Here is an 18,565-nt window from a genome sequence, read left to right as displayed (position 1 = left end):
ACGTGAACTGCTTTGATGTTTGGGTTCCATGTAAGTAAGTTAAGCTAAAAAAAGCCTTCTTGACTATACTTCCGCATGTGATTCTCTTCTTAAACGTAATGAAAATGTTCCGTTTTTAAAACAAATTGTGACGGGCAATGACAAGTGGATACTATACAATAATGTGGAACAGAAGAGATCGCGGGGCAAGTGAAATGAACCACCACCAACCACACCAAAGGCTGGTCTTCATCCAAAGAAGGTGATGTTGTGTATACGGTGGGATTGGAAGGGAGTCCTCTATTATGAGATCCTTCCAGAAAACCAAATGAATAATTCCAACAAGTACTGCTCCCAATTAGACCAACTGAAAGCAGCACTCAACAAAAAGCGCCCAGAATTCATCAACAGAAAACGCACAATCTTCCATCAGGATAATGCAAGACCGCATGTTTCTTTGATGACCAGGCAAAAACTGTACAGCTTGGCTGGGAAGTTCTCATTCATCCACAATATTCACCAGGCACTGCACCTTCGGATTTACATTTATTTCGGTCTTTACAGAATTCTCATAATGAAAAAAATTTCAATTCCCTGGAAAACTGTAAAAGGCACCTGGAACAGTTCTTTGCTCAAAAAGATAAAAAGTTTTGGGAACATGGAATTATGAAGTTGCCTGAAAAACGGCAGAAGGTAATGGAACAAAAGGGTCAATAGGTTGTTCAATAAAACTCTTGGCGAAAATGAAAAATGTCTCTTTCATTTTTATGTAAAAACCAAAGGCAATTTTTGGCCAACCCAATACATACATAAATACAGTAACTGTGAAATACATATTCCTTGCAAATGCATATGAAACATTTACAAAATAGACCATAAGTTGGGCAAGAAAGCAAGTACCAAACATTTCAAAGGACTGAAATCATGTACACTATGATGTTCTGTAACCACAACACAGGCTACAAAGCAACAACAGAAAGATGACTAGAAAAACCCCCAAATGTTAGGAAATTAAATGCAAAACACTTGCAAATGGTCCACCGACACAAAAGAAATCACAACATAAATTAAGTTTATGATTTAAATCTTCCCACAGAGAAAACACCAAGTCCAGATGGCTTCACAGGTGAATTCTTCCAAATACTTAAGGAAAAAATAATACTAATCTTTCACAAAGTTTTCCAGAATATAGTCAAAATGGGAATGTTTCTGTCAATAATAAATGCTGCCTGCCATATCGATAAACAAAGTAGCCATCACATTACAGCTGCCCCAAAGGTGAGCCCTGAGGAGACTCAGGATAGAAACAGGATACTCCCCCCATCAAAAAGTCACTGCTGCAGCCACTCCCCATCCCCCTCCGCCCCCCTCCCCAATGGTGCACCCTGAGGGGACTCAGCATGAGAAAACACAGGATTCTGGCCCCACACAGCTGAGGTGCATATCTAAAGGAAAATATCAAAAATAATTATTTCAGTGAGCCCAGACTCTTGCATCCTCCCATACATAGAAGAGTGCTTATTAATTCCTTAACTTGAGATGTCTGGTTTTCTTGAATTAACAGCAATCTTTTGAAGTTCTGACTACCTGGTGTTTGTTGCAAAACCCCCTATATATCCTAGTTCCTCCATTACCTCTTTGGAGCAGCCCCTCGGAGCTGTCTGAGATGCTGTGTCCTGGGTTTAAGTCCTCAGTTTGGTTCACCAAATAAAACATAATTCTCAACTTTTCGGTTTTTTTTTTTTTTTTTTTCAGTCGACATTTCCCACCTTGTTTCATAAGTCAGGAAAACCTTAATTCCAAACTACTATAAGCACTTTACAAAAAAGGAAAATTATAGGCAAACTTCCCTCATGAATTATTTTCTTGGGTAGAGAGTATAGGTGTTACATGTTAAGAAGGGAAGAATAGTCAAATTCAACAAAAAGTTTTAGAGAACATCCTCCATGGCTTAAATATTTAAAGCCAAAGAGATATGGGAACATATGTATATGTATAACTGATTCACTTTGTTACAAAGCAGAAACTAGCACACCATTGTAAAGCAATTATACTCCAATAAAGATGTAAAAAAAATATATATATATATATATATATTTAAAGCCAAATAGAGAAATTCTGGCAAGATAGCAAAGAACATAGTTTTTTTTGTTTTGTTTTTTTTTAAATTTCCCTGAACCCCTCCACAAAACAGACAAAACCAAGAGAAGCAAACACCCACAAATAACATCTAAAGCAAATCTAGGTGACCTCACAACCCCCAAAACACATGTGAACAGGGACAAATCACAGTCAGCTCCAGACTCAGGTGGCAAGAGCATCTGTGCAAATGAAAGCAGAGGGAAACAATGGGGCACCCGATAGACCCCAGATCAGGAGAACCCCCAAAAGCCAGCAAGTATTCACAGGCAAGCACAATGGGCCAATTTAAGGAGAGTAGCCAAAACAGGAAGTGTTTTTACACATTCCAATTTTCATTTAAAAGGAAGGACCAATGGGGAAGTCAAAAAGTGTGGGGCAGTCTGCTCCTAAGAATTCTCGAAACTAACCACCTGAAGCTCCCTTCGAGATCAAAGCCCCACATTGAGGAGAAATCGCTGGAAAGAAAATTCAAATTGATCTGTGCAGAAACAAAGGACAGAGAAAAGAGGGGGAAAGGAGCAAAGACAGAAGAGTTCAGACTCTACGAGGCCATGGTTTTTAAACATGTCATAAAAATAACAGAAGAGGAACCTCAAGTTATGAAGTTAGAAAGGCTACTTTTACCCACTCTTCCTTCCTAAAATTTTAGCAAATCTAATTTCACATGAAAATAAGTAACATAAAAGGATCACTGTTAAATTCTATACAAAGTTATTGTCAGAAAAAAAAAAGAATAAGAAGTAGAATAGGAGGACTTCTCTGGTGGCACAGTGGATAAGGCTCTGTGCTCCCAATGCAGGGGACCAGGGTTCGATCCCTGGTCAGGGAACTAGATCCCACATGCATGCCGCAACTAAGAGTTCGCATGCCGCAACTAAGGAGCCCTGGAGCTACAACTAAGGAGCCGGCCTGCCGCAACTAAGAGCCCGTGCAACCAAATTAATTAATTATTTTTTTTTAAAAAAAGGAAGAAGTAGAATAATGTCCTCATAGATGTGTTTCCCAACTTTGGCACTATTGGGTCAGATAATTCTTTGTTTTGGGCGAACACCTGTTACAATATGCACTCTGTGTGGCCTCTAGATACCTGTAGTAACCTTATCAGTGACAACCAAAAAGTCTCCAGACAATGCCAAGTGTCCTCTGTGGGCCAGAGATAATAAAAATCCATGAAACAAATTAAAATTATAACCTACTACTCAAAAATCAACTAGAAAAACGAGGAACATGGTAGAAGATATAAGAGAACAACAAAAAAATATAAATTGCAATATAATACAATTACAGTGAGAAAAGAATCTGAAATGAGGCAGTTGATAGAGCTCAGGAAAGATTAGAAAAGAAGGAAAAAAACCTGAAAAATAAAGATTCTAGAAAAAACACAAGATCATATAAGCAAAACACACAATTTCTTAAGAGATATGTAAGGTAAATAGGAGAAAAAAATTTTAATTAAAGAAAATAATTGACAAAAAGGATTCAAGAGGAGCTTCCCTGGTGGCACAGTGGTTGAGAGTCCGCCTGCCGATGCAGGGGACACGAGTTTGTGCCCTGGTCCGGGAAGATCCCACGAGCCGCGGAGCGGCTGGGCCCGTGAGCCATGGCCGCTGAGCCTGCGCGTCCGGAGCCTGTGCTCTGCAACGGGAGAGGCCACAACAGTGAGAGGCCCGCGTACCGCAAAAAAAAAAAAAAAAAAAATCCAAAATATACCTAGAAGTCCCTGAAGTAGACTTAAGGAACAGAATAAAGAACTCAAAAAACTATAATTCAAGAATACTTTCCTAAAAAAGACTGGAAACTACATATTAAAAAACATACCATGATGAAGAAAACTACAAAACTCTAATGAAAAAGATCAAAGAATAACTAAGCAAATGAAGACATATTCCATGTTCATGGATAGGAAGACTCAATACTGTCAAGATGCCAGTTCTTCCTGACTTGATACATGGATTCAATGCAATTCCAATTAAAATCCCAGCAAGTTACTATGTGGATATCGACAAACTGATTCTGAAGTTTACATAAAGATGCAAAAATCCAGATTAGTCAACACAGCATTGAAGGAGAAAAACAAAGCTGGAGAAGTAACACTTCCCAACTTCAAGACTTACTAAAAGCTACAGTTATCAAGATAGTGTGATACTAATGAAAGAACAGCAAACAAATCAATGGAACAAGCAGAGAGCCCAGAAGTACAGTCAACTAACATTTAACAAAGGAGCAAAGGCAATTCAAAGGAGAAAGGACAGTCTTCTTAGCAACAAACGGTGCTGAAACAGCTGGACATCCACAGGCAAATAAACAACTTTACACTTTTCACAAATATTAACTCACAATTGATTACAGACCTAAATGTAAAACTCAAAACTATAAAACTCCTAGAAGATAACAGAGGAGAAAATCCAGGTGACCTTGGGTTTGGCAATGACTTTTTAGATACAACACCAAAGGCATAATCCATGAAAGACATTTAATAAGCTAATTTCATTTATCCTAAAAAACTTTTGCTGTGAAAGACATTGTCAGAAGAATGAGAAGACAAGCCACAGACTGGGAGAATGTATTTACAAATGAAATAAAAACAAAGGACTGTTAATCAAAATACATAAAAAACTCTCAGAACAAAAATAAGAAAACAACCCAGGACTTCCCTGGTGGTGCAGTGGTTGGGAATCCACCTGCCAGTGCAGGGGACATAGGTTTGAGCCCTGGTCCAGGAGGATCCCACATGCCACGGAGCAACTAAGCCCGTGCGCCACAACTGCTGAGCCTGTGCTCTAGAGCCTGTGAGCCACAACTACTGAAGCCCACATGCCTAGAGCCCAAGCTCTGCAACAAGAGAAGCCACTGCAATGAGAAGCCCACCCACCACAATGAAGGGTAGCCCCCACTCGCCACAACAAGAGAAAGCCTGCATGCAGCAACAAAGACCCAACAGAGCCAAAAATAAATAAGTACATAAATAAATTTATATTAAAAAAAATCCATCACCTTAGTTACCAAAAAGAATTTAAAAAATCAAACCCAAACAAAAACAAACCGAATTAAAAAATGCACCAAAGATCTGAACAGACACCTTACCAAAGAAGACACAAAAGGCAATGAAGCCTATGAAAAAATGTTCCACATCGTATGCCATAAGGGAACTGCAAATTAAAACAAGGTAACACCACTGTACACCTACAATGGTGGCTAAAACCCACAGCAGTGACAACAACAAATGCTGCTGAACGATGTGGAGCAACAGGAACTCTCAGTCCACATGGGTGGGAACGCAAAATGGCACAGCCACTTTGGAAGACAGTTTGGTGGTTTCTTACACAACTAAATATACTCTTACTCCATACAATCACAATTGGGCTCCCTGGCATATACTCAGGATGAGTTGGAATCTTATGTCTACACAGAAACCTGAACACAGATGTTTACAGCAGTTTTATTCATAATTGCCAAAACCTGGAAACAACCAAGATATTCTTCAATAGGTGAACAACCTATTAAATAACCTTTATTGACAAACTGTGGTATATCTATACAATGGAATATTATTCAGCACTAAAAAGAAATGAGCTGTCAAGCCAGGAAAAGGCATGGAGAAAACTTAAATGCATACTGCTAAGTGACAGAAGTCAGTCTGAAAAGGCTATACACTGTGTGATTCCAACCATATGACATTCTGGAAAAGGCAGAACTATGGAGACAGTATAATGATCAATGGTTGCTAGGAGGCTGGGAGAAGGAAGGGATAGTCAGGTAGAACACAGGGATTTTTTAGGGCAGGAAACTATTCTGTATGATACTGAAACGGCGGATAAAGGTCAGTAAATATTTGTCAAACTCCACAGAAAGTACAACAGCAAGACTAAACCCCTAAGGTACACTATGGAGTAGGGTGATAATAATGTGTCGGTGTCGATTCATCAAGTGTAACACATGCACCACTCTTGGTGGGGAGTGATGGTTAGGGAGGCTCTGCATATGTGGAAGAAGGGGGTATATGGGAACTCTCTGTACTTGCTGCTGAATTTTGCTGTGAACCCCAAAATACTCTAAAACAAAAGTCTATGAAAAGAAACCAACCAACCATGTACTAAAAAAACAAAAACAAAAAACCAACAACAAAATATATTTTAAGAAGTTGGATTTTAAGGAAAAAGATATCCGTTGAGTATCCAAACAAAAAGACCAAGTCATTTAAAAGGAAAAGAAAGTAAGATTGTCACCAGACTTCCTGACAGCTATGCCTTATGTCACAATACTATACTGTTATCCAGTAAAGACATTCAAGGAAAGGAAATGTAAGTCAAGGATTTACATTTAGCCAAACCTACCTTCAAGAAGAAAGTCTTCACACAAACTTACGAACATGCAAAATCTTTGGCTGCATTGTTCACATGAGCTCCTCCCAAGGAATCTATCACAAAAGAGCTTCAACAATCAAAATGATGAAAGAGACATTGACATAAGGATTGGAAGACTAAAGACAACACAAGTCCATCCTGTTTGTCATTTAATCCACAAAACAGTCCTGAATGGCAGTGTTTCCACTCTACACACCGAGCACCTGGAAGTCAAAGTCAGAGGAATTTGCCCCATGGTTGCTGGCAAGTGATGAAACCAGAACTTTCTTTCCACGACATGAAGATGGCTCTCACACACGTTAAAACCTTTGCATCTTTGCAAATTGCCTAGAATTTCGTCCTCTCCCCTAACTACCCAGTGGGCTCTTTTGTATCTTTGGCCCAGCTCAAAAGCACCTGCTCTCTCTGTGGCTTTCCCTGACCCAAAAAGCCCAGCACCATCAATGACACAGGACAGTACTGATAACCCAGAGCCTCCTCAGCTGTGGGCCCACACCGTCTCATAGGCGACACCTCTGACACACACTCTGCCACATGTGATCTCCGTGATGCTAACAAGTGCAACTTCTCTGTCTTAAAATTTCAGCACAGAGCATGTTCTTGTAGGTAAATGTAGTTAGAAGAAAAATTTTAAAGACGGCAGATGACAGCGCCTGGAAGCCTTCCACTCTCACAGGTAAAGTCAATTGCATAAACATCTCTGCACTACCTCTTAATTTTGTGGGTACTTCTATTCTTGCCCTTTTCATGAAACATTACCCTTTATTTGTTATGATTTGTGTCTGCCTTCTGAGAGCAACGACCATCTTTTACGCTTTGTAGCTTTACCACCAAACACATAATAGTATGCACAGGTAATAAGTATTCAATAGTTGGTAAATATGATTTTTTAAAAAGACAAATCATAAAAAAAAACTCAGTTCCAATTCTATGTAGATGGACTATTTATATGGAGAAGGAAAGTCTTGCTTTCACACTGCCTAACTCTTACCATAGACCATTATTACATTTATTTAAGCAATAAAAATTTTACATAAGAGGAATCTGAACTTAAATGTAATAGTTCTAATGGGACTGAACATATTTAGGACTTTTAGACTACCAAATAATCTGAAATTTTTATTATTTTTGAAATGTTTTAGCCTGGAGGTACTTCTTTCTAAATAACGCCTGGAGCATTTGAGAACAGGCTCAGACTGAGGTGTAGGAATTTGTTACTACTATTGTATTTTTGGTTGTGATTGTTATTTGGCATCAACAGCACAACTTCCAGACCCAAGAGTGTGAACAAACTGATTACAAATATACACACTCATGTACTTGCCCTTTTTTCAAACAAATGATTTTATATACTTTGTTCAAATTGGTTTTTTTCCCTTTAATATTAAAGAAATGCTATAATGATTAGTGGCTGGAAGGCTCACTCTTAATAAGGAAAGAACAACCTACTTCTGCTACTCCTGTAATAAGTATGTAGGTTCATTTCCATAGCTAATTGTCAGCATCTGGCTAATTCCTCTTTACACAATGTGAGTAGCTTCACCTCCCAGGTTATTCTTCTGTCAGTTTTGGATATAAGTTTCACTCCAAGCTTTAAGGAGAGGCAGATAAAAAGAAAGTGAGGGTGGGAGTGAGCATAAACCCACAGAGAAGTGAAATACACACACATTCAAGCCTTGACACAACTTCCACCTTCGACTCCCTCTTGGTTTGACTAAGCTGTTAACTCCTAAAACACTTGTTTGATAACAGGAGCACTCTCCTCTGCGAAGCTGTAACACTGAGACCCACCACACTCATGGACCACAAGCGTGTTCCTCTTGCCTCACAGCAACTCATCCCCCCAGGCCTAGCATAACGCCTGCCGTACCTACGACAATATCTTTTAGTCCTTCAGTCCACTCGACTCCTGAATCCCCATTAAACATACACCACTCATCTCAACGCACTGCTACTCCATCTTTCTTCATGTCAAACAGCATTCTGACTGCTCTATTTTTCCGGCTCCCCCTCTCCCATATACATTTCCTCTTCCTTTATTTTTAGATCCCACCCAGGTTACTTCAGATCAAAACTCAAGACTACCATTTGAGACAACTCCCCAGAAAATGCAACCATTCTCCAGCTAACTAGAAAATTATTATAACAAAAGGTAGTCTATTACAAACAATTCATTTAAAATAGACACATCTTTAAAAATACAATTCCATTTTTAATATTATTTCTAGTATAGAAAAACAACTAGTTTCTCTGCTTACCACTTCTAATAGTTGTATTTTCCAATAGTTCTGTCTGAAGTTGTAGTTCAGCTTCTCCAAGTACCTTTAGAACAGAATCTATAGGACTTTTCCCCCAGACTTTTCTTGGAGATCCGCCAGGATCTAATTTAATAACCTCTCCCACTGTACGTTCTAGAAGAAAAAGATAAAAAAAAAAATCTTAAGGCAGATTTAAGATCTTCTATCCAACTGAGTGCTTCACAGGAAAAAAAGGTTACATCACATAGAGAATATAACGATGGTGCTTAAAAATGGACCTAGAGATTATCGAACTAAGTGAAGTCAGACAGAGAAAGACAAATATCACATGATATCACTTACATGTGGAACCTAAAACAATGGTACAAATGAACTTATTTACAAAACAGAAACAGACTTACAGACTTCAAAAACAAACTTATGGTTACCAAAAGGGAAAGGTGGGGGGGAGGGATATATTAGTAGTTTGGGAGTAACATAAACACACTACTATACATAAAATAGGTAAACAACAAGGGCCTACTGTACAGCACAGGGAACTCTACTCAATACTCTGTAAAGACCCATATAGGAAAAGAATCTTAAAAAAAGTGGATATAAGCATATGCACAACTGATTCACTTTGCTGTACACCTGAAACTAACAGAACACTGTAAATCAACTATATTCCAATATAAAATAAAAATTAAATTAAAAAAATAATAAATAGTCATCAACATAAAAAAACAAAACAAAACCCAAAAAAAGGACTTTCAGGGAATGAATAATAAATGATAGAAAAAAAAAACAAAAGCAACTAATACTACTACTAATAAATATATCTAAAGTTGCCTTTTAAAACACTTATGAATTAAACTCTAGTTTTAGGGAATATAAAAATGGAAAAAAACGTAAATGTTTCTGTAAAGTTTTTATTTGAGAAAAAAAAATTTTTTAAACCTAAGATAATTAAGAATAACTTGGGGTAGTACATAAATAGATAAAATATAAATTAATATTTTGCTTCTATAAATTTCACTGAAGAGAATAGAAAAAAAAATCCTAAAATAAACGTGCATATGGATTAAAAGTAGAGAAAAGTATTTCTAAGAAAATTTGTTTTACCTTATTTAGCGTATGTAGGCCACTGACACTTTCTTTTTGACAATAATTGTTTGGGGTAAACCTTTTTACTAAAATTTAGCAAAGCAAAAGCCAGAAGAGGACCTACTGAAGTTTGAGTCTTTAGAACATTTGATAATAATACATGAAGCATATAGGCACCTAGCAGTAACAGACAGGATATTATTATAGAGTGTAAGTCATATAAACTTTCAAAGGTGACCAAATACATGTTGATACAAATTTTTGTGTACTAGTCCATGAAAGTAAATATCTGCAGATTAGCAGGTGATTTCAGTTTTGTTCAGGGAAAATGATTACCAAAAAGGAACAATTTTTAAAAGGATAGTTAAGAAGGGTAAAGAACCCGGAACCAACCCATAACTTACAGCCACACGGTGTTGGATAAAGGTGCCAAAGCAATCTAAAGGAGGTGGGTGGGAAAAGGGGTGAAGGGGGCGGGGGAAAAGTGTGGAGCCAGCACCAGCTGTACACAGACAATACTGTGAAGAGCTCTGCTGCAAGGAAGGCTTCAGAAATGGGTCCGAATGAAGTAACGGAGGCCGCCGTGCAAAGGGCTTGGGAAAGAGGAGAGGGGAGGAGGGCTGTGAAGTACAAAGAGCAGCTGGGTGCCAGCGGCGGGAAGGGAGCCTCACAAAGGCAGAAGGGACAGAGCGAGAGGCAGGGGGGCCACGGGGCACCGGCGCAGGCACCGGAAGGGACGCTGGGTTCCAACGTGCACTGTGACCAAGGTCAGGCAGGTACTAAAATGGGTGCGGGGATGCACTTTTATCCTCAAGGCTCTTTTCCTTAAGGTTCCACCACCCGGCACCACCCTCATCTCTCTTCTCCTCACAGCTTAGCTTCTGGAAGAGGCTCCTTCCTCAGTTGCCATGCGCTCCTTAATCCCTGGATTCTGTTTCTGCCCCTAGCCCTGTAGCAACGCTGCTTTCATCAAGGTCACCATGCCTCTACCGACAAACTCAGTGCAGATATTCTAGCCCTTGTCTTGCTGCTGTCTCTTTTTCTTGTAAATCTATACCACACTCTCAGTTTTCCTAACTCTGATGCTTCCTCATCTGCTTATCAAAGTTCTTGCCCTGACAAACCTGTAGAAGAGTTTCCCTTGAAGCCCTTACAAGTCTGTCCTCGAGAGTCTCTTACATATGTCCGCTTTTATTATCTCTCAGTTAAGGTCTTCAGTTTTTGTCTAGATGAGTGCAACAGCCTCTAAAAACTGGTCTCAAGTACGTCCACTCCCAGTAAGATAGAACAGGGTGACCAGAGTTATGCTATTGCCTGGATAACCAAAACAACTGGACAAAATATATAAAACATCAGTCTCAAGACACTGGACAAGAAGTAAGATAAGAAGAGGTAAGAACATGGATCCTGGGAGAAGAGAAACAAACAAGACAACTCCTATGACGGCCCCTCCTGCTGCCTTGGGAGTTTCCAGCTGCAGCTCAGGGGGGGGACCCAGGCAGAGCCCAGCAGACTCCCTGAGTTCTGGCGACAGAGCTGGGACTGACCCTTGGGAGACTAAGGCAGAAGAAAAAGAAGTCCAGAGACTTCCAGAAGGTAGCCTTGAGTATTCAGCAGAGCACTGAAGGGAGCAATGTGTGAAGAAACGACCTCAGGTAGGAAAAGAACCACCCGAGAGACTACAGGGAATACAGGACGTGAAACACTGCTTGTTCCCAGCAGCCAGACTGGAAAATATCATAATTCGTGGTGACTGGACACTCAGAGGGCTTTCCCTCTGTGCTAGGAAGAATTTGCACTCGAGTTAAATGTGGCCCTGATCTCACCTAACAAATCTTAAAAACAGACATAAACGAATCAAACTGAGCCCAACTAACTTAACTGCATTCCAGAACAAAGCTCCAGAATAATTACAGAAACACAAAAAAAACCTGGCACCCATCAAGGTAAAATTCACAATGTCTGGCATCCAATCAAAAATTGCCAATCATGCAAAGAAGCAGAAGAATGTGACCCACAATAAGGAGAAAAATTAACCAATGAAAATGGACTCAGAATGGAGACAGACATTAGTATTCTCACACAAGCACACTAATAAAGTTTTTATAACTGTATTCCATATGATCAAAACGTTTAGTACAGACATGGCAGACACTTAAACCCAAATCGAACTTCTAGAGATGAAACCCACAATATCTGAGATGAAAAATACATTGGATGGGATTAATACTAGATTAGGCAATGCAGAAAAAAGTAAGTGAATTTGAAACTATCCAGAACGAAAGGCACAGGAAACAACAGAATCTTAAACAATGAAAAGCACATCAGTGAACTATGGGACGACTTGATACACGTGAGGCTGCAGCCCCCAGAGGACCGGGAGGCAGCACAGGAAAATACCTGAAGAAATATTGGAAAAGATGTTTCCAATCTGATGAAAATGATAAACCACAGACCCAAGATGCTCAGTGAACCCCAAGGAAAAGAAACATGAAGAAAACTGTGGTAAGGCACTTCACAGTCAAACTGCTCAAAACCAGTGATAGACACAAGTCTTAAAAGCAGTCAGAGAACAACAGCATGTTATGGAGAGAGGAACAAAGGTAAATCTGATTTCTTGTCGGGAACAACGCGATTAAAAGGACGACAGAGCAACATCGTTAAAGCACTCAAAAATGACACTGCCAACCTAGAACTCTATACCCAGAGAAGACATCTTTTAAAAGTTAAGGTACACAATTTTTAAATTTGAAAAAATTTAAACCTTATAAAATAATATAATTAAATCTATATTAATTTAAAAATAAGGTATAAAATTAAGTAAAAATACTCTTCAATATACAAAAGTTGAAAGAATCTATCACCTGCATTGCAAGCAATGTTAAAAGAAGGAAGGTGATACCATGGATACATAAATCTAAACAAAGAAATTAAGAACAGCAGAAACGGTAACTACATGGATAAGTACAATAAACGCTTTTTTTCCTAGTATTTACACGTCTAAAGGATAACAGGAGTTCTGACTCCTGGGAAGATGGGAGTACTAAGCACGCGTCAGCCGTGCCCCCACTGACACAGTTCTCAGGACCAGGACCCGCACAGGAGCAGCTGCACGGGACGCTGAGCAGCAGCCAGCAGCTGGAGGGGCGAAGAAGACAGAACCTCAAAGCGCCCCCAGCACGTGGTACACTCCACCCCCCTCCCGTTTTCCCCAGTCAGGAACCCAAGGGAGGGCACTGGGCTGCGGACAGAGGAAGCTCTAGGAGGGGCCTTCCACTCTGTCTCAAGGGCCGCGCCGGGGAACCCTGACGCCTGGAGAGAGAGAGAGGGTGAGATCTCTCGCTCTTCCCTCCGCTGCCTCCTTTCCAGCCCCCACGCGCTGCCACGGGTAATCAGAACCCAGAGCCCGTAAAGCTGGGGAGAGGACGCTTCCGTCCTGTTTGGTGGAGACGTGGTACCCAGACAGCAGGGCTGTTTCCTCCGGCTCTTGGCCACCCTGCTCCAAGCACAGGGCAGAGTGAGATAACCAGAGCCTCAGCTTTCTGACCAGAGGGCCAGAGACAGAAAACACCGGGGAGACAGTGCAGACAAAGGAACTCCAGAAGGCAACCTCCTGAAGTTGACTGCTATTACCTGAGCTCACCTCCTGTGCACACGTGGATCTGATCCTGTGTTGTGTATCAAAGACTGAAAACTGAGCCAGCAGACCGAGGAACACCCAGGTCCCAGACCAGTCACCACGTGGTACACAGCCGGACAAGTCAAAGCAGCACTGCCAGACTCTGAAAGCACAGGCCACAGAAGGCAGATGGGAACTCAGGACCTGACTCTAACTGGGCCAACTGCAAAACTCTCAATGTTCTCCATCAGATGTAAACAAGACCCAGAGCCTTGTGAGAGAATATTCAGAGTGTCTAGGGTATAAGTCAAAATTACTCAGCGTAAGAAGAACCAGGAAAATCCTAACTCTCTTGGGAGGTGGCTGCTAGCAGCCGACAGCAATGTAACACAGATGCGAGAGTGATCTGACAAGGATTCTACGATAGTTGTTATAAAAACGCCCCAGGAAGCAATCATGAACACTCTAGACAGCAAAGGAGAAGAGGAAGTTGGAGAGAAGAAAGAAGATATACAGACAATTTTATGAAATCACAGTGTCCCTACAAAAAAAACCATCCTGGAAACACAGCCCGACGAGTGCCTCTGCACAGTGCCTGCTGCTGCTCCTGCGCAGCGGTGTCGGAGTGGAGAAGCGGCAGCACAGTCTCCGCGGCCTGCGAAACCTAAGCTATTTCCTACCTGGCCGTGGACACAGCCCTCTGCAGGCACGGTCCGCTCCAGCTGCGGCTTCTCCGTGCTCTGGGCCCGCTCACCGGAGGCTTCGGGGATTCTCACCTTCACATCCGCGCTAGCTGCATCGGCTCCCCAGGGTCCCAGGCTCTCCCCAGTGTCCTGGGCTCAGGGCAGCTCGTGCGTCTCAGCCCTCAGCACGCCACGCCATCCAGAAACCACCTCCTGGCGACTGACCAATGCCCTGACACGCGCTCTGCTCTCAGGGAGGAGCTCCGTCTCACCCACTGTGGTGTCCTCACTGCTCAGGAGTGTGTGTGGCGGGTAGTGGGACTCAACACAGAACTGCTTGCTGTGGAGCCTGTGGACTGTTCTCCAACACAAGAAAGAATTCTACCGAAGTGGTCCATCAGAAAACTCACGTAGAACTGTACTTACTTAGCTTGGACAGACCGGCCCTTTAGAAAGTGAACCCCCTGCGAGCACGTGTGTCTGTTGGTTCCCTGCTGCACCTCCAGCGCCAGGAACAACGCGAGAAAAGGGCAGCGGCTCAGGAATCATCACTGCGCAAAGGGATCACTGCGTGAGACCCTCTCGACACCCCTGCTCAATGCCGACAGGACCTTCTGGGTCTTTGCTGAAGTTCACTACTCTGATTCTCACCAAGAACTACCCCTGCTAACAGGTGACTCTTAACGTGGGAGAAAGGCCTAAAGTACAGTAACACAATTTAAACGTGCGCCGCTAGTTCCCGCTCTCACACTACAGACTGTTGTGGAAAACCCTTGCCATGTGAAAGCTGAATCGTCTTCTCCACGTTTCACCTATTACAGAAACCCTCCCAGCCTCTCTCAGCCCCTCTAAGCATGCCGGGCCGCACCAGGCAGGACACGAGCACACTCATACGCACTTTCAGTCACAGAGAAGGACGTGTCCAGTGCCAATTCATCCACAGGAATCACCAGGTGGCCTCCAGCCTCCCATTTCTTGCGATCCGATGAAACCGATTTTTCTTTTTCCTGCTCTTTGGCGTCTTCGTGAACAATTATTGCACCGATTTCAGAGTGACTCTGCTTTCCGTTTTCATCTTCTTGAGCTTTAAGATTTTGATTTAATCTACGTAGTATTTCGCGCTTACTCTGAAACAGTTAAAATGTTGTATTTTAATAGGTATACGATTAAGTAAAATGATTGAGAGAGAAAATTTGAAAATTGTACCTACCGAAATAGCACTGTTAGTCTTTTGCATTTCTTCTGAGGTTTCTTGGGCATCAGTCAAACTTCTGTCCTTTAAACACAGACAGTGACAGAGTAAGAAATAATGTTATTTTAAAAGTCCACCTTAAAATTTTTGATATTTTTACTTTTTGTTTTCATTAACATTTCATGCTCCTTGTCAATCTTTTTATTCCTGTAAAATGTTAACACAGCTTTCTTCATTATCAGCAATGAGAAATAGTTACATATTATCATTTAATAGATGTAATATATACTAGAAGAGCCAATTCTCAATTATTTGTCATATTTTTGGATTGCTTGATCACATATTTAACTATATTCTCTTCCTCTTTGGCACCTGATTCTTGGTAATTTTACATTTACTGTAGAAATTTTAAAAATTAATTCACATACTCAGAGCTAGGGAAGTTTTGATGGATGAATAATTCAAGACAGGCTGTGTTATTTTGAAGCTGTCTTTATGTTTCAGGTACATACATTCTTATTAAGCCATACTACTTACTAAACATAATTGAGAACTGGTTTTTCTCCCAAAGCAAAGAGTAAAAATAAAGAGTTCTGAGTCCTTGGTAATAAGGATAAAATAAATTTTGTTTTATGATTAGTATAATCAGAGTAATCTAGACGATCTAGAATTTGTAAATATATGAAAAGAAGAAATTAGTAGTTATGAAAACTGCGAAAGCAAAGGTATCTGGAAGACTCAGGGCAAGGAAAAGCGGTTCTCATCGTTTTAAGGAAGCGATATTTAGCAAGAAGACACATAAAGAAAAACCATTTAGTTACATGGATTACCTCAAATATTATTAAATAGTGGTCAGTTTTAAAGTAATACATGTAAAACAGACAAAGAGCATTTTACCCAGTAAAGTGGCAGGCATTAGCAGTCGCTACGACCAGAGAGGTGAGCAGCTACGTGGGATGTGAGATTGAGGACCAGGAAGGGCCCGCACAGGGGCATCTGAAGTTGGAGTGAACAACGCAGCACACGCTCGTTACCAGAGAGAAGAGAGACTACACCTGCTTGAGCAACAGTGGCTTCCTATATCAAGTCCTTGAGGGTGACCAAGGCTGGTATTTCCCACTCAATCTTATTTTCAAGATAAACACAAAGGCTGTAAAAGACTGGTGTGCCAATAACGTCAGTGCTGTCTGCAAAAATTTCGCGAAATTCAACAAATAAAAGGCGCAGACTTCAACGACCAGGAAAGGACAGAATCAGGGTAATGTGTAATATGACTCGGACTCTTCCCTCTGCCTACGGAGCTCTAGGCTGAAATTCCACACCATGAGCCCCTTTCCCTGAACCTCAGAACAGAGTTTTTCACATTTCAGAGAGATGCCCAAAACATACTTCCAAGTTTAAACTTGTTACTTGCCCACAGTTCTCTGTTTTACTATCCATATGACATGACAGAGATTCAAAAGTAGAAGGTTAAAGAAATAATTGATGAATTAAGTGCAATTATGCTGAGTCCTCTAACATTTGCTATGCCAAAAAGTTTTAAATACATGTACACGTCCTGGACACTATTCCAAGAGTTAATTAAGTACCAGAGAGACATTATTTGTTTAAAAAGTGAACCTTGGCTAATTGTGAGTGCTAGGGTATAAAAACATTTTCTGCATTGTTTTTCATACATTTCTATATGTTTTTTTGTCCAACAGTCTTTTAAAGTAAAAAAGAGAATCATTTCAATATATTCTTACCTACCAGGTGGTCTTAGATATAAAACCTAAGACCAGTGAGCCTCCAATATTCAGAGTAAACCACACATGAAAATCTTAAGAAGTAATTTTTTCCCTAGAAAAACTTAATGGGATATTAGGAATTAATGTAATTTCATTAAATTTAATCCTTTTAATAATCTTTTGACTTTGAGGAGTTCTAGATTTTATGAAACTTACCATACCCACTTCTTTCAAAGCAGAAGTCACAGAAATAACAGGTCTCATCTGTTGCTTTGATGGAGAGCCACTTGTTTCCTGCTGTCCTGAAGGTGGAGACACATCAGAGTTCTTTATTCCTTTGGCCACCAACTGTAACAAAGAATGTAAGTACATTGGGGAATTCATATTTGCATGAAGAGGTAAATGGTGTATATAAGGTCACTGTCTACATACTCTAACCACAAGGAGTTTTCTTCATTCCTCAAGTTTTTCTGTGCAAAAGGCAATGTACTAGGTGCTGGGGAAAGATCAGCGGACACAGAGAAACATCTCTGGCCTCACATGTAAACCTAATCATGCACCATGTGGTACTAAATAACTCCTTTCCATTGCATTAACAATGTTTCACAAACAGCCTTCTAAAAGATTAAACATTAGTCCTCTTACTCTAATTTTAATCCATTATAAAATTTGGTGAAAAAAAGAGATTATTTACTAATCTTATACTTCAAAAAGAAATGCTTCTGCAAATTCTACAAGTTTGGCACAGTCTTAAAGTCTGAATATCAATTACCCAACATGAGAGCCCTGATTATAAAAATGTCAACATAAATAAGAAAGAAATTACAGGTAACAAGATTTACTTCACTAAAAATACCATTTGTTATATTCATATATGTTTTTGCTTTTATCTTGACATTTAGACTCTGTAAACAATGTGAAATGATGTTCTGAACTTTCAGTAAATATAAGGAAATGGCATTTCGCAGTATGCTCACAGGAACATGGCAGCAAGTCACTCCCAACTTCTATCTCTTCTTCAAACCAGTAAACAAGAATTTCTGTTGAGTAAATACCAATATTTCAAACACAATATTTATTGAGCATCTTCTAAGCATAAGACAGTAATCCAATTCTAATATTTACTTTTCTGTACTTTCATTTTACACCAATATCTGTTTTGCTCAAAAGGAGATGGAAATAGCTAACACAGTATTGAAGGAGAAGAACTAAGTTGGAGGAATGATACTACCTGACTTCAAGACTTACTAGAAACTACACTAATCAAGATAGTGTGATACTAATGAAAGTAGAGCAAACAAATCAACTGAACAGAACAGAGCCCAGAAATAGAGTCAACTAACATTTAACAAAGGAGCAAAGGCAATTCAGTGGAGAAACGACAGTCTTCTTAGCAACAAGTGGTGCTGGAATAACCGGACCCCCACAGGCAAACAAACAACCTTACACCCTTCACAGATCTTAACTCACAATTGATTACAGACCTACATGTAAAACTCAAAACTATAAAACTCC

At 40.3% G+C, this 18,565-nt stretch overlaps 1 protein-coding gene across 10 annotated transcripts in view; it reads right to left on the bottom strand.

Annotated features, from left to right (window-relative positions):
* NEK1 (NIMA related kinase 1) overlaps window positions 1-18,565 on the bottom strand; it is a 231,528-nt gene that overhangs the window by 48,837 nt on the left and 164,126 nt on the right. For 9 of the 10 annotated variants that reach the window (XM_060301363.2, XM_060301362.2, XM_060301361.1 and 6 more), the window contains 4 exons: window positions 17,267-17,398; window positions 15,342-15,407; window positions 15,030-15,258; window positions 8,744-8,896 (listed from right to left, as the gene is read on the bottom strand). In XM_060301363.2, the coding sequence (XP_060157346.1) occupies window positions 8,744-8,896; window positions 15,030-15,258; window positions 15,342-15,407; window positions 17,267-17,398 (580 nt within the window). Of the gene's footprint in view, window positions 1-8,743; window positions 8,897-15,029; window positions 15,259-15,341; window positions 15,408-16,220; window positions 16,320-17,266; window positions 17,399-18,565 lie in introns of those variants that run through there. The other variant, XR_009564445.1, reaches the window with a different exon arrangement.

Source organism: Globicephala melas, chromosome 6 (genome assembly GCF_963455315.2).
Source record: "Globicephala melas chromosome 6, mGloMel1.2, whole genome shotgun sequence".
NCBI lineage: Eukaryota > Metazoa > Chordata > Mammalia > Artiodactyla > Delphinidae > Globicephala > Globicephala melas.
Note: the sequence above shows the minus strand (reverse complement) of the source record. Positions and strands in the feature narration are given on the sequence as shown.